Consider the following 27,958-nt stretch of genomic DNA (forward strand, 5'->3'; position numbering starts at 1 on the left):
CACCTTGTGCAAGATACTCTCTGTAAGCACCCTTGGTCTCTTCCTTGGGCTGCACCTGACTAGCAGATGATTCACATGAGCAGCTTCCAAGTGTCACACTCCCACCCCAAACACATGCCTGAACAACTTCAACTATTCTTTTTGATGGTTTTTCATGTTTTGTACAAATTTAAGGAGATGGAAATGATGGCCTTAATCAAAACAGTTACTGACTTCTGCGGATGTATCCTTTATTAAAATTACATAGAACCTTTGTAGAGGAAAGAGTTTAAAACACACTCATCACTCAATACAAGTATGATTTGGCTGACTTTCAACTCATTCAGACCTTTGCACAGCTCCCTGGATATTGATACTTCCACTAAGACTTAAGACATCTGATTCTTCTAAAGATCAGTCTTGGAAAACTTCCTTTGGGTTATCATACCTCACAGACAGGAGGGACAACTTTTTTCTTCTTACTTAAGAAAGAGGGAAGTAAAAGAAGGGAAGAAAAATATCTGAAGTTGGGCAGGGGGAGAATTTAAAAAAAATAAAAAATGGGCAACAATCAGAGAGAAGACCTAAGCATCAACCATCACTTACTACACATTGATTTTGGTTAACAACTTCTGTAAAATACACACCTCCTCAAATTACTGTTTGCTGCTAATCACAATCACTGTTTTACCTACTTTTCAATACTTAGTCAAGTATTAAACCCTTAAGTACAAAAGAAATCCTCTTAAGTCACCAAAACTGCACCTGTTTACACTTCAGGGGAGCATGTCACTTCTATGCCTTCTTCCCTTGAAGCATTGAAAAGGGAAGAGCCATGGAGAAGAAGTAATAATTATGACCTGTGGAATACATACAGCAGCCTAGAGTAATACTGTTCCTACAGTACCTCGTGCAGGCAGCTTCCCCATAGACGCAGCAGAACGTTTAAACATAAGGCAAGTGGACACTGGAGGCCACTAAAGAGCTTCTTTGTGTATTTCCCTTTACAAAGTAAAAGTCCAGTTTCGCTTAAGTGCTGTAAAAGTCATCCTAACATTGTTTTGTTAAGAACTACATTTTAATAAAAGCTTTTGTTATTGATGCTTGTGTGTATACAGAATTTACACTTCTATGCTGAAAGTAGATTTAAAAAAAAATATTTCCAGAGAGACACTGTTTACTACAAGTCTTACTACAGTTGATTGAGCTGGTGCTTCAACAGAGTTGTAGTCTGTTACTTAGTATAGCAAGCACTGTTTTTATAATCCTTATAAACAGTAGAATTCCCAAGGCAGATTTGTCAGGAAGCTGTAAACAGATAATTTTCCAAGACTTATTGGCAATAAACAAAGTGATTCTCTAAGTTTTAAAATCTCTACACCAAATTGGAATTTTGAGAACTGTGGAATCTGCTTCTGAATTAATACTCTGGAGCAGTTTGGAAACTTGACTCTGAGGAGGAGTCAAAATCCATTTCCAACCCAGACTCATCAGAATTTGGGAGAAAATTAGGATAGGAGTTTAAGTCTGAGTGCACCTGCATGTGAGCAGAAGCATTTTTCACAGCTGAGTGCACAAAGCATGAGGATTCCCAGAGCCACGTTTCAAGGTCTGCAGAAGAGTGAGGTGTTTTCAGGTGGCAGTATGAAGAGTGAAATTCCATAGTAGATGGGACGGTCTGACACTTTCTTAGTGATGCATAATTGTCTTTCCTGTATAAAAAAAAAAAAAGGAAAAGAGATTATTAGTGATTCAACAACATTTCTATTACCGTTGGGATGCCTGTCAGGGTATCTTCACATACGGAATAACACTAGGGGAAAATAGTTAATTCCAAGTGCATTTGGTGAGTCAGGGTATGGGGAAAACCAGAAAAGGGACCTTGAAGCTATCCTATATGAAAGAGGGGCACTACCTCAGGAGTAGGTATAAAATAGTTACACTAGAAGTCACAATGCTCTCATGAGCTCATAAGGGCAGGCCCGTTTTGTACATTACCTCCTAATTAGCTCTGATCTCCCCCCAGCTCTCCACTTGGAATATCTGCTGATTTACCAATCCCAACACTAACTGAACATTAACAAGACTAGACTCAGCATTTCCCAGATGAGTAGCAAACATAACAGTTCAGCTTCCCAAATGCCACCAAATGTTACAGCCAGCTAATTACCACCAACCTCAACAGCTAGAACACGGCTTTTCTACGCTCTGAAACAGGGTCTGGATCACCAGTCTTTTCAATTTGAGAAACAGGAAACTGATGTTGTCACCAAGGATACCTGGGGTTTTCTTTGAAGTTGCCTCTTCTCTTTTTCTCTTTTGCTTTTGGGGAAAAATGCTCAAAACATCCTGCAACTTTGCCTCTCTCACACAAAGAATCCTAACTTGCCATACCCACACCTCAACACCAGTTGCCATACCTGAAGTTTAGGTGCACTAGAAGATATCATCCACCAGATTAAGTTTCCTAAAGGGATTTTCAAACCATAAACAGCACAAATATTCATGAGATTTAAGTTTGATTCCAGAATAGAAGCTAGATCTGGTGACACAAAGGGAAGAGCATAAAAAAAAAAGTGGAAGGCATTACTTTCTGCAAAAGCAGCACTAAGTTCTTGGCAGATGCTGAAACTAAGTATAAACCCACAGAGAGTCACCTGCAGAATACAAAGCAGGATTTTATGCGCAGAGGGCCTAGAAGAGGAAATCCACTTAAAGGAAGGCTTCAGAAAACTTAGAAGTTTGACAGTGTAAGCAGTTCAGTGGGAGCTGATCACCTTGACGATTATCAAAAAAGTATACAGCAAAAGCCACCTGACCATCACATTCTTTATGGCCAAGACCTTGTTATTTCCATAAGTGAAAACATTTTGGGTTAAATCATAACTCAATGACCAATTAAACCCTCTGAGAAGTTTGATCAGAGAGAGTCTTGTGATACTGCACCTTGCCAATGCCCATTTTAGGTGAAGACTATCATGACTGGTAAGGCTGGAATATGAGCAGTATCAAAAAGCTTCTAAATAAGGGCAAAAGCAGGAAGATGACCATACACAAATTTATTGCTGTTTTGGAATCAGAAATACTAGTAAGAGGGGAAAAGACAGACACTGGATTCATTTCTTGTGGTAAACAACTGAAGAGGCGACAGAAGGGTTATGGCAGATAAACACCAAGAACTAAATTTCTGCCCAGAGAGATGACCTCAAAAGCCAACCAGCGTTATACAAGAAAAGGCTTTAACTGATTTCAGAACGGGAGAAGAGAGGCTGTTTGTATGCAGGAATTAAATGCTTCTGAGATCTGGGTAAAACTGAATATTATACAAAGAAAGTACCTTTACAACTTAACATTAAAGCCACTGTTTAATACTTCCAGAGGGGGAAGAAAACACAAGCTTCAACCTCATTAAGTCTTCCATTAAGCCAGAACCTTCAGCAGTAAGTTTGACTGCTCTGTTGTTGTAAGGGATGGAGCACACGAATCGGAACTTTCACAGTGCCAATCCAGAACCTGGAAAAGCTTCCGATAAGGAAGCAGGATCAAGCAGTTCTTCTCACAGATATCAAACCTGCATTTCTGATGGGCCAGTGGATAGCATTCCCAGGGCAAAAAGAGCATCTTCGATCTTCCTCTAACTAGCTTTATTACAAAGAGCAGGAATACAAAATTCAAGAACTCTTAGCTTGAATAAAAGGGTATTTTTGGTTTTAATTCAGCAGTGTGCTACATATAGACACAGCAAAGCTTTAAATTAAGTGCTGCAGTTAGGAGTCACCAGTGTTACAGCTCTCTCGGAAGCTTTTGTGGAGCATTTAAGAATTCTGTTCACTCCTTTAGGGGTTAATTTCTCTCCCCCTTCTATGTTCTAACCAGCAACTCAAGAAATTGTGACAATCAAGAAGAGTTACAGTAAAATAGATACAACCTACTCTGCTGAAGTCTCGTTTTATGCTTTTATAGACCACTCTTAGGAGACTTTATAAGCATTTCAACCTCAAGAAAAGCCTGCCTTTTTCTACTACTTATAGCACTACTCTGACATGGCTATGCAACTCTGTTCTAGCAACAAGTTCAATTTTTAGCAGGAAAATCTGAACTGAAAATTGTTCATATTCATTCTTTGAAGGTTTGCACAGCTCCTTGGGAAAACACTACACTCCCCAGCAAAAAGTGAAACAGCAATGGTATTCTTAGATTCCTGCCAAGGGGAGCTGCCACAGATTCCTCCATATATGTAGTGCTACAAACTTTAACAGAAGTAAAAGTCAAAAAGGCTAAATCTCACACTAGTTTGGCAACAGAAGCATAACGAACCAAGTCACAACCAAGTTTGACTAGAAGTTTCTCTTTGTCAGAAATAGAGGTTCCTAGAGATTTTCCATGTGTCTTATTCTAATTGTTCCAAACTATCTACAAGATAGTCCTTCATATTCATCTACTTCCACAACCTTTCCTGTATGGACTTCTAAGAAACTAGTCTTGATCCCAAACGTTTTCCAGTTCCTACCTGCTACATCTGATTTAGAACATATCAAGAAACCTTTTTCTCCTCTTTCCCTCCCCACCACCCCTAATTACTCCAGCTTCTGTGGAGCAGAGAAGAAACAGGGTCTCTGCTCTCAGTCCAATGCCTGCTCTATAACCCACCCTCCTCTCCCCAGAAGGGTTGGTGTATGCCTACCAACAGGCAACACCTCTTCAACGACAATAGGTAGCAGTCATTTATCAGTTACAAACAAGAAGCACCAGAAGATACACTTAGAATCAGAGTATAGTGAGCTGCAGGGGACTACTTCAGAAACAGTATTAAGGGTTAGAAGCAGCAAGAAACACTTTGTGTTACCTTTGAGAAAGTTATTAAACCCTATTTTAAGAGATAAACTTAATAGTACTTGAAGAGTTCCTTAAAAAGCATCACTTGCATGCAGCAGCACTCCACATTACCTGGATGTGCAGAACAGTTTGCTTTTAGCCTGGGAATAAACTGTACCAGCAATCCGACAAAGCTGTTCCTGCATCCATCGAACATCAGCAGGCATGTCAGGAAACCAGTTTACCAACCTACAATCAAAACCAACACACACTTATTTTGTAAGCAGTACATCAAGTACTTACATACTTATGTCCAACATCCATCAAAATAAAATAGCTTTCACTCTTCCCAGCTCCACCCCCTATCCTCCCCTAAGCCTCCAGGTCTTCCCAACCTCTCTACATTTCTACTCACTGCTTCCTTGCAAGCTCAGAAAAGGGGCCACACAGACCACTGCACCTCTGATCTATGCCGAGCAGCTGACCCCTATGCGTATTCTACAGCGCATGACCGACTACAGGACGCCTGCAAAAACATTCCCATCTCTGAGACCTCTTTGCATGTGGTGGGAACTTTCTGGTCTGTTTAGAGTTAGGTGAGAAAGGAAGAACAGAAGTAAACTACAGTGGTTTTGCCTTTTATTTGTTCTTCCAGAACGTCACAAAATGGGGGGTGGGGGGTTCCCCTTATGATGTTCTTAACAGAAATCAGTTACATTGGATGGAGACGAGAGGCAAACACCCACATTAAGGTTCTGTTGAAACCTGCTTCCTTTCCATCCCCTAATGTGGTATTTCTGTGCCATTTTTAACTGGCACAGAAATAAAAGTGTTTTAATGGAGTTCTATGTGGTTCCCTTTACAGAACATTCTATTTTCAAGTATTTCTAAAGACAGTAATGACATCTGCTGTTCAAAGACTGGAATTCTCCTAAGCAAGCACAAAGCTTGTTCATACTGCATTCACTTAGCATAATCTCTCCTTTATGAGAACTTAAACTTATAGAATTAAGCCCTGTTCAAGAACACAGCTTTAACTCAATCTAAACTAACTTGGTCAGAGAATTTATATGGTGAGTAAACACTGGATTTCACTCCTGACTTCAGAAAGAAGCTAAAGCACAAGAACTATCTGGATAGAGATAAAATAAAGACTGTGCTCCTGGAAAACACAATTAAGGGAGCCTCTTTCAAGCAGCCATGAGACAGCTGCTAGTAATACATTGTTTAGAAATCTTATTATATTTGTTTATCTTATTATATTTGTTTATCTAGCCTTAGTTTATACAGCCTTTAAGACAATGCATTATGTAGGTAAAAATAATGGTCTTTTGACAGTTACCACTTGAATGTGCTAGAAAGCCTGAAACACCGAATAAGCTCTCAACTAGTAAGTTTCCTGAAGTCTAATAATTCTAGAATGGTTCACTCAAAGCTCCTTACCGTAAAGCAACGGAGTAGGCAGACTCCACTGGTAGTGTGTATGGCAGCATCAGGTAGGATATCACCCGCATTGGGAAGAGCTTGGAGAACTGAGCATAGAATCCATTCTGTTCTTTACAAGCTTCCTGCAGTGCTTAATAATGAATAGTTTTGAAGAGACATTAAGCTAGTTGAAAACAGTTTAAATTACTGGCTCAAAGCTTGGTAATCTTCAGACAACATTATCACGTGTTACTTTTAGTTCAGATAGAAAATGAAAGAATTAAATCTGAAGGGACTCTCACCATAAGCCTTCTCTACGTTGTTCTAAGACACAGGAAACAAATTCACAGCACAGGGCAAAAGGCATAACCCAGAACTTTCAAGCAGTAAGTCTAAGATTTATAAGAGGAGGATGTAAAGTTCACCTCTCCAAAAATACTTGTGTATTTTAGATTATATTCCTTGTCTTGCTAAAGACTCTGTTAGCTCTAAGGAGTTTAAATTCTAGAGTTGTACATATTCCAATTATTACATATACTTGTAAGAAGAAATGCCACACTCCCAACTTTATTCTCCTAGATCACTGGGAGCCAAACATTAAAGGACTTGAAAATACTCATCAGCACCCACCAAAACACCTAGGTAAAAGTTACAGATTAAAGAAATATCAGAAGTGGATTCTGGCTATTAACAGGATATTAAAAAGACAGGGAAGTCAGAAAATTAGAAATCTACAGAGGTCTGGTTTAAAAAAAGATGGGGATAACCAGTGTCTGCATTTGAGGTTCAACTCTGGTGTGAAACATAAGCTTATGACAGTACTGCACACATACAAAGTTATCCCAAAACCAAATGAGAATTCAAATCCACGACTCTGCAGTGTTGTAAGTAGCTCCTTCCTCCTGCTTCAATCTTATTTCTGCAGCTAAATCCAAATGTGCCTGTTCACATTTAATAAGTATCTGAAACATTTCTGAGTTGAACTAGTCTCTAATATCACAAGCAGTTACAAGATTAAATCAAATGCTTCTAACTAATGCAAATTAAGCAACTAAGCAGAGGAAAAAAATAAATAAGAGTTTGCCATTCTGAGTTATAGGTCATGGTCTGAAGCACATACCTTTACGAAGTCTGGGAGGCAGACTCTCAAATATGCTCTTCTCCAAAGGCCATGGATTTTGCTTCAGCTGGTCATTAAGCACTCCTATTTTTAAAGTTTCTACTTGGCTATTTTCCGTCAATTTTTTTTTCTTCACGTGGTCAATGTGCTGCACAGCCTCATGAGGATTTCTTTTGGAGAATGACAAGTGGATATAGATGGAGTCATTCAGAATACCTGAAAGAGCCAAGAGCTTCAACTTAGGCTTGATCCATGGGCCTTCAGAGTACCTGTTGTCTGTGTATCTGTACAGAGGCCTAATCCTGAGTGAACATTATCCACCCGATGTCAAATACATTGGCTCTTGCAATCCCACAAACATTTAATCACACAGATGAAGGTTTAGGTCTTATTTTAAATGAGGTTCTGAAGGAAAAAGCAAACAATTAACTGGAACTGCACTGGAAACATACAGTAAGTTTACCAGCATTTTCCAGCAAGAAAGCAAGTTATTTAAGTAGAGGAAGAAAACCTATTTAATATTTATTTGAAAGAAGACACAGGTATCACAGTGATACTCTGTGTCACTCTGTTTCACAGTGTCACTCTGTGGCACTGCTACAACAGGTTGGAGAAGGAAAGCAAGTCAGGTACAGTATCTTTTTAAGAAACCAAGGAAGAGCTGCAAGGAATCTCTCCTATCAGTATCAGATGAAAACATGCACAGAGGAAACTTGTGGGTGCAGTACAGCAATGGAACGTGTCTCAGCACAAAAAACAAGTTATGGGCTCTTTGCATAGCTTGTGCTTTTAATCACCTGGTAAAAGGTATAAAGCAGGACTTGTTAAATATTTAACATTAGTGGAAAAATCAAATTCTTAAGGAGAACCATGACATAATTTAATAGCGAAGAGATTTGTTGCAAGAGAAGTTGAATAATAAAACTTTAGTTAGAGTATAAGCCATGAGTCCATCAATCTATGGCTGCATTAAAACACTGCAGCTGGTAACATCTGTAGTAGCGCAAACAGCACGTTTCAGCTTCTACTGTCTTGTTGAACCCAGTACAACTTTGCTTCTGCATCCAAAGACTACAGGGGCTAGGAATATTTAACAAATGGTTAACTTCATGCTAATATTTAGTTACTGTCTTCAACTTGTCTGTCTCAACTTGTGCAGAGCAGTAACATTTCTTATTCTAAAATATGTTACTGTAATTCTAAGTGTAGAGCAGAGCAACTTTCAATTCTTCTCAAACTTATCTGGGTCCCAACTGCTACATTACAAGTCTTTCCTGACACCGGCTAAGGATTTGTCTGTAACTGAGTTTATATGGTTGTTAGCCATCTCCCAGTTCTGCACTGTAAGGCTTTACCTGCAAGTTTACTTGGATGATAGCAGAGGAGGTGGGAAGAAGATACAAGTTTCACAAGAGTAGGAAACAATAGCCTTCCATGATTAACACCAAAGAAACTAGCAATACAAATTTCCCTAGAACTGGAATGCCTCAGTAATTTCACTTAGTATCTTAACATTCACCTCACACAAATTTGACAAGGTCCCAAAAGTTCAGTTTCTGTATGACAGCACAACTTACCTCAGGTGAATAGTTACAACTATGTGATTTCTGCAAGAATTAAACTTATGATCCATTTAGAAACCTCAAAGACCTAGCCCCTTCATAGCTACATATAGCCTCCTCATGCTTTTTTTTTTTAAAAAAAAAAAAGAAACCCAAACCCTCAGGTTATGACCACATCATTGATAATTATCTGTAAATGTAACATACCATTCTCTTTCAAGAATTTAAGAGCATCTGAATATCCTTGCTCACAGATCTCTCCTAGTACCTGCAAGCATACAGTAAATGAGTCAGATAAATAAAAGGTTATTCAACTTCAGATCAACAGTTTGAAGAATAAAAACCACCTCCATCCACCCTCCATTCTCATAAGAACAAATTACATTAGCAACTGCTATAATTCAACAGCTTCAGGTTAACATGCTTACTGTGATGACGCATACGCCATCACATGTACATGAATTATCTTTCAGCTACTACAGATGCATTGAATTATTCACCTAAAAGGACAGCATTCTAACACTTAGCAAGAATTTCCTCCCCTTATGTTTTTCTGACCAGCCCTTCAGCAGATGCAAGCAATAAAACAGGGTGGCTTTGAATATGCCAATTTCCCTCCTTCCCTCCCCGTGCTTCCCGCTTCCCAAAACTATGAAAAAAAGTCAGCTGTCCAATTCTCATGCTCAAGCTCAGACTTAGTCTTCCATGTGAATACATCTTTCACCAGATGCAACACCAGCTCACCTACACAGTAGTCCTAGACAAAAAACAAAAATAAAAAAATTAAAGCCTACATAAGTAGAATTTCACATTTTTTCTTCAAATGGTCAAAAATCCCTCAATTAAAAAAAATATAGCACTCAGGAACATTATTTTTTCTCTGTAGTATATCCCAAACCAACTGGCAAAGTCTGTTTTCATTTTTTCAGCTTTTACAGTGTCAACTCAAGAGCCTTTCCCTCATCAGATCTGCAATTCACAGCATTTAACAACATTTAAAGGCAACCTGCCTGCATGAAATATTGAGAACTTCACAAAACCATGAAGCTTTAGAACTTCTGGTAAATTCTGAAGCACCTGGCTAGCAGGGAAACGTGAAAGGACTACAAGCTGACAGTTAATTTATCCATGTTTCTGAAAGAATCCTGTGCTAATTCCTAAATAAATACTGGAAGCAAATAGCAGGGCATGCATTTTTAGTCCAAGAGAGACTAAAAATAGAGAGAATGAAGACAAACTATGAAAACAAAAAGCAAAACCAAGAAATGTCACCAGAGGCTTTTATATGACATGCTAAGATCACTGTAGCTTTCTGCAAAACCAAGGCTTTTAGATGGAAAGATGTTTCAGCGACCTCATGAACACAGTGAGTTACCTTAGGTTCTGGTGGAAAGAGCGCTTGTGTTAAACGATACAGGTTCCCCAAACTGAACTGAATGCTGGTGTTGGTCACATTCATCTCATGGAAGTTGGCAGAATTGCCCTTTGGACAGATGTCACACTCCCCAGCGAAAGGCGAAACTGTGATGGTATTCTTAGACTCATAGTGAGGCAAGTTGTCGCTGATTCCTCCATCCACATAGCGCTACAAAAATCAACAGAAATAAAAAGTCTGAGAGGCTCAACACTGAAACTGTCTACCTAGCATCTCTCCCACGCAAGAATTAAAACAGCATTTAAGACTAACAGAACAGTGCCTGTTCTCCCAGGCTAAACATTGAGAAGTATGCTCTGCCCTCTATTGCCAGTTAAAAACCCCATTCCTACCTACCATTCCATAGATAGCCTAACAGTATTCCATGTTGGACCATATTGATGTTTAATATTTAAGAAGGAGCAAGTCCATGTTAAAGATCATAATCCCACACAACATATAGAGGAAAAGGAGCAGCATCACTGTCTCTTCTTCCTCAAAGGAGAGCACCAAAGACCTACCAAGTTGCTACTTTAGAAAAAGTATTACTAAACAAATAGCTCTATGCTTCGAAGCTCTAGTTTCACAATACTAAGCTATTCAGTTAGAGTTACTTGAGATTACTCTGAATAATTAGAATTTGATATAAAAGCATTGTAAGTATTTGGGCATAAAGAAGCTGCAAGTAAAATCGTGCTAGGAACCTTGCCAAGGGCATGGATATGTGTCCGGCTTTGAATGCAAGTTTAAAAGTAACTTCAGGATTTGCTTTTGGCTTCCTCATGTTGAGCTGCCCATTCCCATAGTTTTAGCTTATCACCATCTCAGACATTACAAGTGCCAGGAACTGCAGAGTTCTGTACCAGGGTAGCTGCTATGGCCAAAGATGACTCCTCCCCTCATCCAAAGCAGCCATCTCACCAGCAGCGCCAGTCACAGCCAGTTTGTTCTGACAGTGGCACAAGACCACCAGCCTTGCTGGCATAGCAGCTGCATTTTCCTTCTTCCTAACTGGGCACCAGACACAACCTGCAGGTCCTTGTAAAATGTAACAGAGCAGGTGATTCGAGGAGGATCAACCCACATCTTCAGTCTTATCTGGCTTGATACTCACTCCCTGACCATTCTGAGAAACCAATCAGGAAGAGGACAGCTCATCACAATTTACCCAACACACTCTTCTAGAACAGCCCACTCCTGCAGCTTTTCTGGACACTCTTTAGGCCCAGCAGCACGCAGCTACTGACAGAACTCCTATCGGTGTATAGGTGCCATCACTAAAGCACAGGTGCAGTCACCAAGCCCTTTGTGGAAGTACCAAGCACAATACAACAGGTTTGGCAAAGGAGGAGCTACAGAATGCAGCTCTCTCATAGAATTATTAAAAGTTGTAAGTATGCATCTGAGTCACTGTTCTAGACATAAATGGTTTTAATTATTTGGAGTTTCTGCTATCTGTTCCCCCTAGTAATCTAAACCTAATCTAAAACCACTTCTGCATTTGAAAGGCGTGGAAAAAGACCCAGAAACCCACCAAACCCAAAAGCTTCACGACTGGCAGTTAAGGATAACTTTCAATAGGTATATCTAAGTCTTTGTTTCGAAGTATACATGCATGAAGCTCAAAGCCAGTAAACAGCAAGATGTTACAAAGTTCAGATACCTGACATACTGCTGTGTTTAAGCCCTACATATGCCAAGCATATGCAACTCTGGTATTCTTACCACATTATGTTAAAAATGCCTCCTAAGCATTAAAACCACATCAAAATCATTGCAAAGATCAAACGGGTACAACAATTCCTTCCTTCACCTTTCCTCAAAATAAGGACAAATAAAGCATCACTTGTATGTTTTTGTACTCTGAACTAAGCCTTTTAAAATAACATTGTTGTCTGGTGACAAGAACTGAATAGCCAGATTAGCCTGGATCCACCTAAACCTTGGATTCAGTCCAACGTCCTGTTTTCATAACACCTTTAATCTGGAAGAGTTTAAGGAGACATGCAAGGTTTAGAAGTACAGATAAAGAAAAATCCCTATGCGGTTCTAATCACTTTTGCTTAAATTTCAGCATGAGGAAGAAAATGCATTTCATGCCTATCCTTGACCTTTCAGCACTTCCAGATTGCCTTGAGAACAGTTTGTAATCAACCACTGCTAAAGAGTTTTCTTTCAGTGTTCTTCCCCTCTCCTTGTGTAAGGAGCACCAAAGCTGGGAGGAAAGCAAACACGAGTTAATACACCACTGCAACGAAAAGTCATGAGGTCACTGCCTTGATGTGAAGTGCATGTCTTCTTCCAGACCTGGTAGTTTACACACCTACAACAAACTGTGCTAACATTTCTGCAGTTGTAGCCCCTTTAATAGATTTTAAAAAGCCCAGTATAGCCATGAAGTATTACCGTATTTTGCAACCAATTGTGAAGTAATAGAACAAACTGATATACTGACACTTTAACTTCAAAAAGCAACGATATACTAACACTTTAACTTCAAAAAGCAACTTTCTTATACCAAACACAAATGTCATAAAAAAGCTTTTTCTCTCACTGACGTGGAACTCTAATCCAATCTTAAGCTACCTACAGCAAGAACACAAAAGATACACAACAAGCTACCTTGCAAGATTTTTATTTTTTAACAAAAATGTAAGTGATCCTTCCTACAAGCTTGTGCAGGTGAACGAGCATCCCTTTCTTTAATAAATATTTATCCTTAAGTTAAATGCTTGCTAGCTTGGAATATCCTCTTTTAATGACTGCATCAGCAAGCAAGAAGTTTAAGAGAGTGAGTGCCAATGCATGTGCTTTATAGGGTGGATAAGTCATATATACATAGTAGATCTTCCAGACATTTATTGTTTTCTTGCTCTTTGGAAGCTTTTAACATAGCTACATTACTAAAAGCTATGATGAAGTTATTGATTTTACATTAGAATACACTAAAGAAAATACATATTCTCTTAATATTATTAGAATATCTAGAATTTTTTTAGATCTTAATAGATACTTACCACACCTCTAAATGATGGTGGAATTAGGCCACAATAAATAGGGACAAATGAACTACAGATTAAAGCCTGTAGAAAAACGAGACCATATAAATTAAATGGGAACTGTTCAATTATTGAAATTATTGTTTATCTTTATCTCTTTAGATGACAGCAAAAGCTAAACCAGAAACCAAAAACACCCCAACATGTACACCTGAGTAAGGAGAGGGGAAAAAGTATCAAACATTAAACAGGATGAAGGCATTTCTTTTTTTTTTTAGAATGCAACCACACCCCACGTAAAATAAGACTTATTAAAAGACCATTTCTAGAAACGTTAATTAGCAAGAAAGTTTTTATGATCGTTTACTCAAGCTCTAGATTTTCTGAGTAAGCAAAATGAGACACAAGTATCAATAACATATTAAAAATTTCACAAAGCCATTTCTCAATGTTTCTTGATCACTTCTTTTATAATAATGACCTTATTTTTTTTTCTTATTTATGAGGGATATAGTTTCGTTACATATACTGCACTTGAAAGGCATTTAAGCTTTTTAAGACCAATCCCTCTCACCTACTCACAATACCAGTTCACAGATATATTCACTGGGAAAACAGTGAATTTAGCATAAGGAAGCTTGAATTCACATTTAAAATACTGTTAAAGTCACAATATCTCAAAATGTTTAAAATAAAAATCCAGTTGATGTTAGAGGGACTTAAGATTATAGAAGGTTCTAAAAGTTGCCAAAAATGCTCATACCTGGACAACTTCTTCTTTAGAGTTAAAGTTAGATATCAGTGCATTTTTACCATCTGATACTCTGGTTAGCGAAATACACAGCCTGCCCGATGACAACTGGTGAGTGTTTTCTGGAAGATTTCTCATCAGTCCATCTCTTATTATCTTTATCACATTGAAGGAAGGATGAAGAGGACCAAGATTTCGCTTTCTAGCTTCTTTGGCTAATGCCAGAACATCTGCACAAGCTTGAGCTGAAAATAAAATGCATTTAATTTAAGAACAGAAGATAGAAAAGAAACCCCACACTTCCAGTAACAAAGCACTTCTAGAGCTCCATTTTTTCTCTCCCATTGCTAGCATGAAAATTCAGCAGCTTTTTAACTGACCATCAGTGTTTTGATAGATTTTGGGAGTTTTGGGGGGGGGGGAAAGGGGGGGTGAGGCAGCACGGGAAGAAAGTCACTTTAGACTTTCCAACAAAACTCCTAGTGAATACCCAGCCACCAAGTTACTTCTATGTTATTTATATCTAGACTGTAGGTGTAAAATGCCCATCAACATGTTTCTGTTGCGAATTATTCACCCTCAGTAACACGTTCTTCAAAAACCACAGATGAGTGACCTCCTGTAAGCACACATGTTCCACATGGAACCACCATAAAGACCTACAGTGTCCTGAAGCAGCACAGCACCTGGGTTCATCACAGCTAGTAAGGGTCATTGGACTCTAACCAAACTTCAGGCTGGAGGAAGGAATTTTTAAGCAGTAAGGAATGTGGAGATCTGTAACATCTCTCATACAGGTCTCCACTTAAATAGGTGCATTCCTACCAACATGTAACAGGCACATAGTATTTTTTTTTTCCAAATAAATCAGCACTGGAGAACTAGATCGAACCACTACAGAAGACATGATGGCTCCCAAAGACCACCAAGATCATTTTGACATCCACACACCCAGCCACAGCAAGAACAGCAGCTGATCCCCCTGTGATGTTTTGTTTGAAGGTTTCACGTCATGTTTCTCTAGGGCATACTTTGAGGAAATCGCCTGATAAGCCTGTCAACTTGGTGGAGGAAAGGGGGTGAGGAGGAAGGTCAAAGTAACAGGTTAACCTGAGTGATATGCTACAAGGTCACCTAAAAATATTTTCAGAACTCACATGCTTTAACTTACACAGCCTCTTTCTAGAGCAGACAGGATTTAACTTACCATGTGAAATGCAAACGTTGTACTGGACACACCTCTGCTTAAGCCTTTCAGTTCAGATTAATTGCCAAAAAATATTATCTTTCCACAACGCTATTTGCTTTCCCTCAGAAACAGCAACACCTAAACTGTTCTCACCAACACAGTAAACCAAGAGTCTATATTCAAAGAGTATCTAAAAAAGTATAAATCTGAGGTGTCAGGGATACCCCAATGTTACTGGTACAATCGTTTTCATTCCACCCTTGCAGGATGGAGCCCTGGGACATGAATACACCAATACCAGTAGCCTGACCCCATCTCCCATCCCAGAAAACAGCAAATGATTTAAAGAGCTCACTGGTCATAGTCAAATATATGCTTATGTTAATAAAACACATTTTACATGAAATTTTAGTAAAAGTGGCACAGGACACATCCTGGCAAGTGAAAAAGTTATTTCCAAAAAGCAGTTATGTTGACAGGTTTTAGCAGTTCAATTTTATTTTATGCACTCAGATATAAATCACCATCACCTTAATTAATTTAGCAATATTCAGTCTTCTAAAGTTTCTAAAGAGAGAAACCAGGCATGTTGTAGGATTTTGAGATACTCAACTACCAGAACTCTGCCCAAGAACAACAGTCTGAGTACATGCATTAATTCTCTTAAGCAAAATAAAATTTTTTGAAACTTATGCACCAAACAGGTAAATTGTTTAAAAAAAACCCAAAACAAACAAAAGAAACCCAGACCAAGACCATTGGGCAGATGGACCCAGGAGCAAATACACACGTCCCCACTTCTTTGCCAGGTCTTGACCCTGTTTTTCTAGCTAGCATCCTATGAAATTAGAGCTCGGGCTATTACTTAAGTCTGAAGCATGGTAACACCTTCACTCATTTGCATTGCAGGCACTGTTTCCCTGTTTCTACATGGAAAAAAACCCCACAGCTAAACCAGTGCCCTTTCCTAACCTTGCACTGTGATTATTTACCTCTCACTGTACCAAAAATGTCAGGCAAGTATCAGCACACTTCACATACCCTGTGCAAGGCACGCAAAAACTGATGACCTTTAACAGTTTAGATTTGAACTTCTGGCATTTCAACTTCCTTTCAAAAAATAAGTACCCATCAAAATGAAATTTGAATTCTCACTTTACCCATCTCTTTCACATGTAAGAATTTCTACATTTGAAGTAGTCCATAGGGAAATAAAAGAAAAAAATTTACATATTTCATGTATTGTAATCTATTTAAAATACAAGATGGGCTCCTCAGCATAAAAAATGTTGTCTGCCCAAGAGTATGTGCTATTAAAGCACTGAAAATTTAAAAAGCTTTTCATTACAAATCCAACAGACTTTAAAATATTCCAAATTCTTCCCTTTCTCCCTTCCTTCCTCACAGGACTAAAACACAGTTCCCTCCTCAACTGGATCCAAAATAGAATCTTTTCTTTCCATGACAACAGAAAGGGACAGAGGGCGATAGCTCAAATCAGGCTGGGATTTTAGGTAGACCTGTTTAAGGTTTTGAAACACAAGAGAATTAAAGAAATTCATGTTCCTACTAAGTTTTAATTGGTTTTAGTTTATTTCTGTATTTCAATATTCCTATTTTAATGTTTAAGTAACCATTCACTTCCCACAGAGTAAAACTTGACAGCGTATTTCGATCCCCCCACCAAACCTGCTCTCTTGTGCCCCACAAGAACGGATGACCCCATTGTCACTGAAACAGCAGACTTCTAAAGACATCCATTTGGAACACCTAACAAGAGCGGTGTACCTGGACGGTTCCAGTTTGGAGTAACCTGGAACACGCTTCATTCTTAAAAGAACAGCCACCTCTAGGCTTCTTTCTCTACCTTCCCCAGAATTCAAGGAAGGACAGTTCCTCCTCAGTCTGGAACACACACTTTTTTTTCCCCCCTGTTCAATGACTAATGCTTACATTTATCCAAACCTGAGACTCTGCAACACTCTCAGTCTGCCTGTCCAACAGGTAACATGATAGAAAACCCTTTATTTACAACATCTGCCTACAAACCTGAAGAGACGAAATATCTTCACCAATTTTAGTCAAAAAACATGTTGATATATATACATACAGAAAGCTTCACATGCAACACCAAGCACACTGATTCAGGGCTGGATGCAGTTAAGTCTTGAACACCTCCAAGAATGACAATCCCACAACCTCTCTGGTATTTTACTGCCCTCATGGTAGCTTTCTTTTCCTTGTACCCAACCAGATTTTGCTGTGTTCCAGTTTCTCTCTGCAGCCCCTCATCCTTCCACTACCCATCTGAGAGGAGTCTGGCTCTGTCCTCCCACAGAGAAACACAACTGTGAAAACACATGGGGCTTATAAACACAACTGCAGAAATAACAAATACTGTGTACTAAAAGTATATCAATCCAAGGGAGAAATGTGATACAAACTAATGAAATATGTCAATTATTACACCACACTGTTTCTTTAGGGCTTATATACAACCCTCTGCTTTTACATCAACACACACAAAATTAACAGCTAAAAAGATATAGGATTAACATGGGAACACCTTCTGTGAACTGTAAATTCATCAAATTAAGATTTTAGAATGTGCCTGGTTTTGAGTTGTCTTCCAATGTTCCCAAGTGCTTTATTTTAAAAAAACAACAAACAGGCTTCCAGAAAAAACAGACTTGCCCATGAAATACAATACCTTGGACAGTGACCTCACAAATACAAGCTATTCTATTAGGTAGAGAAAAGCAAAAATCTCAGTTGGCATATAAGGGGAAGACAAGGGAATAATTTTAAGCCTGCAAGTCTCAATTATTAAAATGCTAAAGATTTTAAAAGCTGTTAATGAAACATACTTTCAGGTAAACGATATGCTGGCTTCGCATTTAACAGCACTTCAAATATTTAAAGCAGCTTCCTTCGTAAATCATTTACAACAGCTTAAAACTTTAAATTTGATATGTCCTAAAACTTAGGGTGAATAAACATTTCTTTTAAAAGCTGATGCTAGCTCATAACAACAGAAGTGTGCTGTATTGGGACGTGATAGAGAAGTTATATAAAAAAGTTTACGCAGCACAAGTTTATTGCTAAAGCTTTAAAGAAATTAAGTGCATGTGACAGAGATCAGTGGCTAAGCATTTCACAGCATTACCCTCTTGCACGTACAGAGAACTTCTGTTCACTTCAGTGATCAAACTGTTCCCTCTGAAATTTAAAAGCAAACTCCAAACCCTCTCCAAATACAAAATAAGCTCTCATTGTTTTCCTCCTTTATCTGCAAGTAAGATGAAATGTGAGTTTACAGGATCTTCTAGTTCCGAACCAGTTAACAGTATCAGAAATAGACAGTGTTGAGTCATGAACTAGACAAGCTTTTATTCAGTGCATCTCTTGGGTTTAAGAGAGTCTGGATTCTCATGAGCCGTAAATAGGTGAAAGTAAGGTATCTTTGGTGTCTTTTCCCTATTGTTAGCTAGTAAGTGCTTAACTCTCAAGAGAGACATTCAGTTGCAAGCTAACATCCCATCAAAAAAACACCATAAAGTCAAAACAGGCTTGACTATTACTTAAATCATAATTAAGATGGGTTATTTCAATCAATCCAGTGTTTTCCAACCCTATATCCAAGCAACCCCTGCAGTACGCGCCGTGCACGGATGAAAGGGGGAAAGCACGTTAAAGCAAACCTAAGCCCTGGCCGCCCCTCTCAGCCTTACCCCAAGAAAGGGGAAGCTCTAGAGGAAGCCGCACAGGAAGGAAGCTGAAGCTAACCAAGGCTTCCATGTGCAAAGACAACCACAGAAGGGACATGCCTTACTCCCCAATAAAGCCCCTGCACCTTGTTTTTGAACAGATGGCAGGGTTTGCTCTCTCTCCCACGAGTGCTAGCGTTTAGCCACCTCCCGCTCTCCCTGCAGCTCTCCATTCCTCTACATCGTGCAGAGTGAGAGGTCTTCATCAGCCCAGCGTGCCCGACTCTGGGGCCAGAAGGCAGCGGAACTCTCCCAGCCAGACACACGTATCTCTCTCTCTCTGTCCCTGTACCCGGGGTAGTAAACCCCGACCATCTGACTACGCAAGTGTTGAAATCGGAGGAGGCACCGGCGAGATCGCTTCTCGAGCCCGGGAGGTTGCTGAACACCCACCTGCCTCTTCCCCCGCCCCCGGGGACGCGCACCGGTCTCATGCGCTATGCTCGGGGCCAGTACGCGCGCAGAATGAAGCGCGGGGAACGCAAGAGGAGACGGCCCCACCACCCCCGGGCGATGTAACCCCTTCGCATTTCCCTTCCCAAAAGGGGCCCCGTTCCTCCTTGAGGGCACACAAGGAGCGAGAGAGAACGAGAGCCGGTCCCGTGAGGAACCACTGCCCAGCCCAGCCCAGCCCAGCCGGCCCCGCAGCTGCAGCCTCCAGCCGGCAGCGACACCGGCGGAGGCGGGCCAGCGCGCTCCTTGGAGCCAGAGCCGTACCGTAGCCGGCCTGGCCCTGCCCGCCACCCCACGCCACGACAGCCCCTTCCTGCCAGCCCCGCTCCGCGGCACCGGGCTCGCCTCAGCCCCCCGCCCCGCTCCCCTCAACCCGCCGGACACCACCACCCCCCCCCGCCGCCGGGACACAAGGGCGGAGCCGCTGACCCAGAGAGCCGCCTCCGACGAGCACGGCGCCGGCGAGCGCCCCGGCGGAGGCGCCGTAGATGTGCCGAGCGTCGCGGATGATGTGGGGGGCGCGCTCCTGCAGGCAGGTGGCGGCGCCGATGTGGTAGACGCCCAGGAAGCCGCAGCCAGCGAAGGAGACGCTCCAGCCGCGCTCGCGGTCCAGCATCGTCACCGGCGGGCGAGGAGCGGCGCGAACGGCCGCCGGCCACAAAGGAGCTCCCGCCGCAGCAGCCGCTGCCGAGCGACTACAGCTCCAGCGGCGGGGCCGCCCTGCGGCTTTACATGACGGCCGCGCCCAGCGCCGCCGGACCCCGCACCAGCCAATCCCGCGCTCCCGCTCTCCCCTCCCACGGTGGCCCAAGGCGCCCCAGCCAACCCGAGGGCAGATGCAGTAAGGCCCCGCCTCCTCCCCCGCCGCCCCGCCAGCGGGAGGTCGCGCGCCGGGCAGTCACGGAGCTGCGTGACCCGCGCCCCGCGTGGCACGGCCGCGGCCCTCGGCCACCTCAGCCGCCCCCCCCGCCCCCCCTCGGCCGGGGGCTGTCTCCGCCGGCTGCGCAGCCCCTCCTGACCCCGGCTCTCCTCCCTGCGGGGCGCCTGGCTTCACCCCGTCCCCGTTTCTCCCGCGGGGCTAGTTCCTCACACGCAGCCCACAGCCGCTACGCCGCGTAGTATTGCCCGGGCTGGGTTGGGTTAGGTGAGGCTCCGGCAGCCGGGCTGCGGGAACGCTGGAACGTGCCCTTTGGTCTTAGGATAGGAAGCCGAGGGAGAGCCGGGGTCTGCCGGGGCTTCCAGTCAGTCAGGGGCAGCGGGACCGGGCTCCCGCGCGGGTTTAGCAGTTCCCCCGATGGTGGGAGGCGCGAAGGGATGTGCCATGCCAGCGTGTGCGGGCTTTCCCGCTTCATGACCCGCTGTAAGAGAGCGGCTGGTCAATAATCTTGTAATAAACTTTAAAGGAGAAGAAAATCCGTGATGGTGGTGATGATACTAGGCTTATGGAGGGAAGATTGTAATCTTTTTTTCCCCCTGGGTTTCTCAAACCAAAAACGTACACGACTGCGCTCATAGAATCATAAAGTCATAGAATGGTCTGGGTTGGAAGGGACCCCAAGGATCATAGAGCTCCAACCCCCCTGCCACAGGCAGGGACACCAACCTCCAGGCCTGGATCTACACAAGGCTGCCCAGGGCCCCACCCAACCTGGCCTTGAACACCTCCAGGGACGGGGAATCCACCACCTCTCTGGGCAGCCTGTTCCAGCACCTCACCACTCTTTCTGCAAAAAACTTCCCCCTAATATCTAAACTAAACCTTCCCTCCTTTAGCTTTAGTCCATTCCCCCTTGTCCTGCCATTATCTGCTCTTTTAAAAAGTCGAATCCCCTCCTGCCTATAAGCTCCCTTCAGGATCATGTCCTACCGAGGTTTTACCAACAGAAGTACAAGCAGAGCAGCTAAACGCCGCTTGAACTTCGAAACGGTGTCACCTTGCAGAGTTACAGCAGCTCCCAGCTAAATGATCCACCCAAACCGGGCGCCAGGTACTGGTGGACTTCTGGAGGTTTCAGAATGACATCCTGAAGCACCTGAAAACCTCTGTAGCACGCCGATTGCATCATTAGCACCAACCGGCTAGCATGGTCACTTGTAATTGCCTGTGCAGAGCTGCTTAAACGCAGTGCCGCGTTGGGATGTCTAACTGAGCTGTGAGCAGGCCCGTGCGCCTGGCAGCACGGCACTGTGTGAGATCTGTTTGCTGCATTATATACCCGTATGAAGAAGGTCTTGGTGTCAGCCAGCCCTGACTCTTGCCTGCATCCGTGAGGCAGCACCGTTGTGCTTTCAGCTCTGCAGGCTCTTTCCCTCACAACTACTGCAGGGATTTTTGTGGGATGCTGCACTGCCGACCCGAGATGTGGCCTAAATGTTTATCTGCTCAAGTCCTCTAGAAAGAAGTCTTAAATACATCTGAACGTATCCAGCCCGGGTTCAGCTTCCTGGAAAAGGTGCTGGTTTCCCTCTAAGAATTCTAAAAGGAACTGGTATTTGTATGTGACTTCATCACCACAAATCTCAGGGTTCCCCTTAGGCTTGTGCTCTAATGCTAGTGGAGACTGAGCGGCTCAGAAGGGAACTTACAACAATTACCTTGCCCAGCGGGGAGCTCTCCCGAGCTAGGGTATTGAAAAAAGGAAAAACAGAAAACACCCTGTCTGAATTCCTCAAGGATTTAATTGCCTCCCTCAGGGCTGCAGAAAACCTCTTTAGCTATGTGCATGCACCATCATATCCTAACAATAGGATTACAACCACCTCAAAAGAGTCCGAAAGGAGCTTGTACTTTCCAAATGTGCTTACAAGAGGTTGTGTTGCGCAGTTTTTCATTTATAGGTAGTGCACTGCCTGGAAGAGAGAGCAGGATCCAAGCTCTTTTTCAGTCTGAGTGGGCTTGAATAATGGCAGTCACTAGATGGTTTCACCAGGGAGATTTCGAACAAGCCTGGGACAAAGTATTCAGGATTCTGCCTGTAAGTGAGCACCAGAAGCACTGGGCTGTACTTCAAGTTTCCCCACCTCTAACTCTGGCCTCTGTCTCGTTGGGCCATGCGTCTTCATCCATTCATTGTCTCAGCATTTTGATGAGCAGAGCAGAGTGTCCTAATCTCAATCCTGTCTGTCATTTAGGTGTTTCCCTTCATTTAAGGAAGAGAAAGGTGAAAGAGTGAACCCATTTCTGTTCACAGGGAAGGAGGGAGCTGAAAAGGGAGGTGAAATCACACCACGTGCTTCCTATAAAAGTCCTGTTTCATGAAAAAAGTGCCTGTGACCCCTACTCTTTTTCCATTTTCTTCTAAAGGAAAGGGCCAGCTCTGCTATATTTCACATTCTCTCCATGTGTCCTCTCATGCCAGTTACTCAGAGTCTAAGTGCAGGAGAGTACCAATTCTTAATCTGTGCTTTTGGAAAAGAGATGCTGGGGTGTTGAGGGACAGACATTTCTGACTATGTGCAGGCATTTGTCTGGGAGAGCCAGTTAAATGGCATGTGAGCAGGAGCTTTTCATCAATAGGTTTTTCAGGGTAATCTAATTTTTTTCTGGTAGAGATCAACTCAATTTGAAAAATATTTTTTTTATACCTAAACTGTCACTAGAAGGTTGTTCCTGAGCCTCATTTCTTTAACAGAAATCTTATTTGTACCACAAAACGATACATGGTGAGTTCATAACCATCTGCTTTTGTATGTTGTCCTCTTACATTAGTATCTCCTTTATGTCGCTGACAGTGTTTAGAATGATAAGCCTGATTCCCTGCCAGCCCTCACTCTGCGATACTCGGGGAGCTGAGCTCCTCATGAGAAAGGTGCTACAAATGCTCCCCAACCAGTACTGCAACCAGTTCTTCAGATGGGGTTTCACTAGAGCCTCACAGAGTCTTTGCTAGGGAACCTGAATCACTGATTCTGATTACCTATAATCATTATGATCAGCTGATAAATGCAGGTCCTTCCCCATTTCAGCTAAGATAATTACAAAAAAGAAAAAAAGGTATCATGATTCCCCAGTACACAGCACCAAGGTTGCTCACCAACTCTGCACTCCCTTTCCTGCGTATGCCTTCTCTTTTTCAGTACCCATTTTTATCTCTTTGGGCTGCTTCCCAACAGATCTTGAAATTTCTTCACTATATTATCTCCAACTTAGCAAATAGCTTCTCATGAAAAAAAATCCACCACCACCAAAAAAAACCCAAACAAAAACATTAGCTGAGGTACATATGGACAGGATGGATCCTATTTTCCTTCTCTGGAAAATCAGCTGTCTCATCAAAAAGGTAGGTTAGTTTGACACACTGAACCTTTGGCTAATCACTGACTATCTCAACTCCCTTTTATCTCCAGGCCTGTAAAGATCCCAAATCCCTTCTTTTTCTTTCCTCTTATTTCTGTTCCCTTCACACGTTTCAGTTTACTTGCTGAATTCCAATTACAGTTTTATCTGCCCTGCACATAGCTGTTTAGGATAAAGATGCTGGAACTAGCTCTAAAATTTAGGACATCTGAGAAAACGGATGCAATCTCATCAGAAGCACCACCAACTAACCCTGCTGCAGTTGTACAATATGTGTTTCAAGATTGTTCTATTTATCATAAGAATCACTACATATACTATGCTGCAACCTGTGTTGCAAACGTATCCTAAATCCTTCACTGAATCCACCCCATAATAATTTCCCCATAACTCCAGGAATACGAAGTAAGGTCTGAAAGGCCATGTGATGGAAATCAAATGTACTTTGATGGGGGTATAATCTACCAGGAAACCCGCATGCAGCTTCCACACTACTGTAAACAGATACAAACCCAACCCAATGCCTGGCATGTAAATTCAACAGGCGTGCCATCTGTCCATCATTTAACCACTGAAAGCTTCTCCCTTAATCCTTTCCATTTACCTACCATGTTAATTATGATAATAGGCGTGCTATTTTCCTAAGATACGGATTAAATCAAATCTATTGTAAAAGAAGAAAGAAATCGATAATGCGTTTGTAATGTGCCCTTAACTCCTCAGAAGAAAGGTGCCATTTAAGCACTCGGTTTGCCAAAGGCATACAATTTGTAGGAAAAGGAACCATATGGGATAGGGCACCAGCAGGAGGTAACAGAAGCACTAACTGAGTCATCAGGTCTGAGGTCTTGGCCTGCCTTGAAGATCTGATGCGAGCTTCTGTCATCGGAAGAAGGATATGAGCTCAATGAGATGATTGCTAAGCCCTGCTTTGAAACAGCAAATGTTTTCTGTGTTCTTTTTGACTTTCAGAGATTCCTTGGTAATCGTGAATCCCTCACATAGTGCTTCCCATAAAGCATTTCACAAGGGATTGATGTACTGTGATAACCATTTTTCATGGGGGAGTTGGAAAGGAACACAGCCGTGAAGCTGGCCCAGTATCACTGAGCAAGGCCCATTTCAGAGTTGGAGGTGCCTGATTTACTGAGTGCTGACCCAGATCAATATCCTAGCACTTCTCCAGAAGGGTGACAAAGTACCTAATGGAATTTCTGGAGCCCTGGAAAACTGCTTTAATTTGCTAGTACAGTCAGTCATGTGTGTGTGATGTTATTCTGGCCTTATCAAGGGATAATCTATCTAAACTAAAAATATCAAGGCCTCATCTCTGCCTAACACCTTTCAGGAAATATTCTACTGTGAAAAATTTCTGAAGAAACACAAAGCTTTTTCTGGCACATTTTAGGTGTGTTTGGCGAACAATGCAACCTTGTCTCATGACAGAAAGCCTCATTCTCTTCTCCCTAAAAGGATCTGAAGAGTAAAATGAAGGAACAGCTTTACACTCCTTTGAGATATCTTATGTGGGATGCTGCAAGTGTACCCCTCTTGTTTCTATGCATGCAAGGGAGAAAGAGTATGAGCTACACTGTCTATGTAATTCAGCTAGCTCCTGGTTATGTTCACCTGAAGACGCCAATTTGGAATTATAACTAATAATTTTAGTCCTTTTGTATGATGATCCTGTGTTACTTGGGCACACCATGAGGGAATTCCTATTAGGCTGGTGGCCAGAAGACAGCCTTTGGTTTTAAAATACCAGATGGATCACAGGACGGGGAAGTGTTGGGTTACAGAGAGAGGTAAGCTGAGGACAAATAACAGTCATAACCTGGAGAAGGAACCCCATTGCATTCCTTGTGCCAAGACCCCACATGCTCACTGTGCCGCTCTCTTCCCCAACTGCTGCTGCAGGGCTGTATGCTGGGGAGCAGGGACAGGGGAAGGATCTTTAAACTTCCCTGGTCAAAATAAGTCCTCAGTTTTTCATCTTCTTGCAGCACCAACTGAACTACCCCTGCTACACACAGAAGCTACACTTGGCACAAACATCATTCTGTTTCCATTGCTGGCTTTTAGTTCTGTTTAAAATAATGATGTCAACCAGTGAAAACACCGCCAGGTTGTGGGGACATATTTTGTGTCTTTGCATGTCACATCATGGCCCATTAAGCTTCCAGAGATCAAGTTAACTGCTCTCAGGTTTTCTTTGGCAAGAGATGGAAAGTAGGTCATTTTACTGAAAGCTTCTGTCCTGCTTTTACTTGGGTCTGATCTTCTAGCCTTGGAGTAAGACTTTGGATTTTGGGTTAATAGTTTGGTGATTATGCTCAAAAGCAATTATGCTAGAGCATAATAAATCTGTAGAAATTTAAATTGGTTTGTACACAACTAATGTAGTAGATGCTGATTGTTTCCGAGCAATTTTACTGCAGCTTCTAAGCTTCGCAGCACAATCTTAATGAGGTTTTAAATTAAACTAGGAGGCCTGTTCGCTGAGTTTTAGTTGTGACTCTGGACTAACAGGCTCTGGTTTGGGCAAAGGGAAATGAACTGTGAAGATGTGCATGACAGAAACAATACAAAAATCTAAGAGCACATAGATAAAGCAACCTCTGGAGTTTTCTGTAGGCTTCTTCCATCATCTCTTTTACAGAAAAAAAAAATGAATCATCCATTTCATGTAACCTTTGCTAGAATCTAAAACTAAGTCATACTATAGACGTAAACCTCAATTTTCCCTGTAATATGGCTGAAGGATAAGGGTAGTAGGGATAGCTTTTGAAAAATCTCTTTACAGGGCCTGTTTCATAGACTCATAGAGTGGTCTGGGTTGGAAGAGACCTTAAAGGGACACTCTTCGCTAGACCAGGTTTCCCAAACACCCATCCAACCTTGCCTTGAACACTGCTGGGTTAGGCAAGGTATCCACAGCTTCTCTGGGCAACCTGTTCCAGGGCCTCAGCACCCTCACAGGGAAGAATTTCTTCCTAATATGCAATCTAAATCCACCCTCTTTCAGCTTAAGGACATTACCCCTTGTCTTACCACTACACTCCCTGATAAACAGTCCTTCTGCATCTTTCATGTAGGCCCTTTTAGGTACTTGAAGGCTGCTCAAGTATCTCCTCAGAGCCTTCTCTTCTCCAGGCTGAACAAGCCTAACTCTCTCAGCCTGTCTTCATAGGAGAGGTGCTCCAGCCTCCTCATTATCCTCATGACCTTCCTCTGGACTTCAGCAGCTTGGTATCTTTCTTGTACTGGGGTCCTCAGAGCAGGACGCAGTACTCCAGGTGGGGTCTCACAAGGGCAGAGTTGAGGAACAGAATCACCTTCCTTCACCTGCTGTTCATGCTTCTTTTGGTGCAGCACAGGATACACTTGGCTTTCTGGGCTGCAAGTGCTCGTTGACAAGTCATGTTGAGCATCAATCAACACCCCCAAGTCCTTCTCCTCAGGGCTGCTCTCAATCCATTCTCCACCCATCCTATAGCTGTACTTGGGATGGCATCAGCCTATGTGCAGGACCTTGCGTTTGGCCTTGTTGAACTTCATGGTTTGGGCCCAACCCCTCAAGCTTATCAATGTCCATCTGGACAGCATCACTTCCCTCCAGCATGTCAACTGCACCACACGGCTTGGTCGTGTTGTTGGCAAACTTACTGAGGGTGGACTCAATCCATGTCTCCAACAAAGATGGTGAGCAGTGCTGGTCCCAGTACTAACCCCTGAGGAATGCCACTCATCACTGGCCTCAATTTGGACATTGAGCTGTTGATCACAACTCTGAGTATGTGCATCCAGCCAATTTCTTATCCACTGAGTGGTCCATCCATCAAATGTATATCTCCAGTTTAGAGACAGGGATATCATGCAGGGCAGCATCAAATGCTTAGCACACATCTGGCTAGATGACACCTGTCACTGTTCCATTATCCACCCCAGGATATGATGTAACCCCATCATAGAAAGCCACTGAATTTGTTAGGCACAATTTGCCCTTAGTGAACCCATGCTGGCTCTCACTAGCAACCTCCTTGCCTTCCCTGTGCCTGAGCACAGTTTCCAGGAGGAGCTGTTCCATGATCTTGCTGGGCACAGAGGTGAAACTGACTGGCCTGTAGTTCCCCGGGTCTTCCTTTTTAAAAATGAGGGTTATATGTCCCCTTTTCCAGTCAGTGGGA

General features: G+C 42.3%; 1 protein-coding gene across 1 annotated transcript; it reads right to left on the minus strand.

Moving 5' to 3' along the window:
* Positions 1-1,399: 1,399 nt before the first annotated feature.
* Positions 1,400-20,090, minus strand: LOC311197229 (patatin-like phospholipase domain-containing protein 2; the record flags this gene model as incomplete). The annotated part of the gene is made up of 9 exons (XM_084270958.1): positions 1,400-1,691; positions 4,927-5,043; positions 6,238-6,370; positions 7,340-7,555; positions 9,109-9,169; positions 10,277-10,486; positions 13,333-13,398; positions 14,078-14,310; positions 19,904-20,090. The coding sequence occupies 9 exons, from the start codon at positions 20,088-20,090 to the stop codon at positions 1,400-1,402; spliced, it is 1,515 nt and encodes a 504-aa protein (XP_084127084.1).
* Positions 20,091-27,958: the final 7,868 nt, after the last annotated feature.

This window comes from Gallinula chloropus, assembly GCF_964237585.1.
Source record: "Gallinula chloropus genome assembly, chromosome: 1".
Classification (NCBI taxonomy): domain Eukaryota; kingdom Metazoa; phylum Chordata; class Aves; order Gruiformes; family Rallidae; genus Gallinula; species Gallinula chloropus.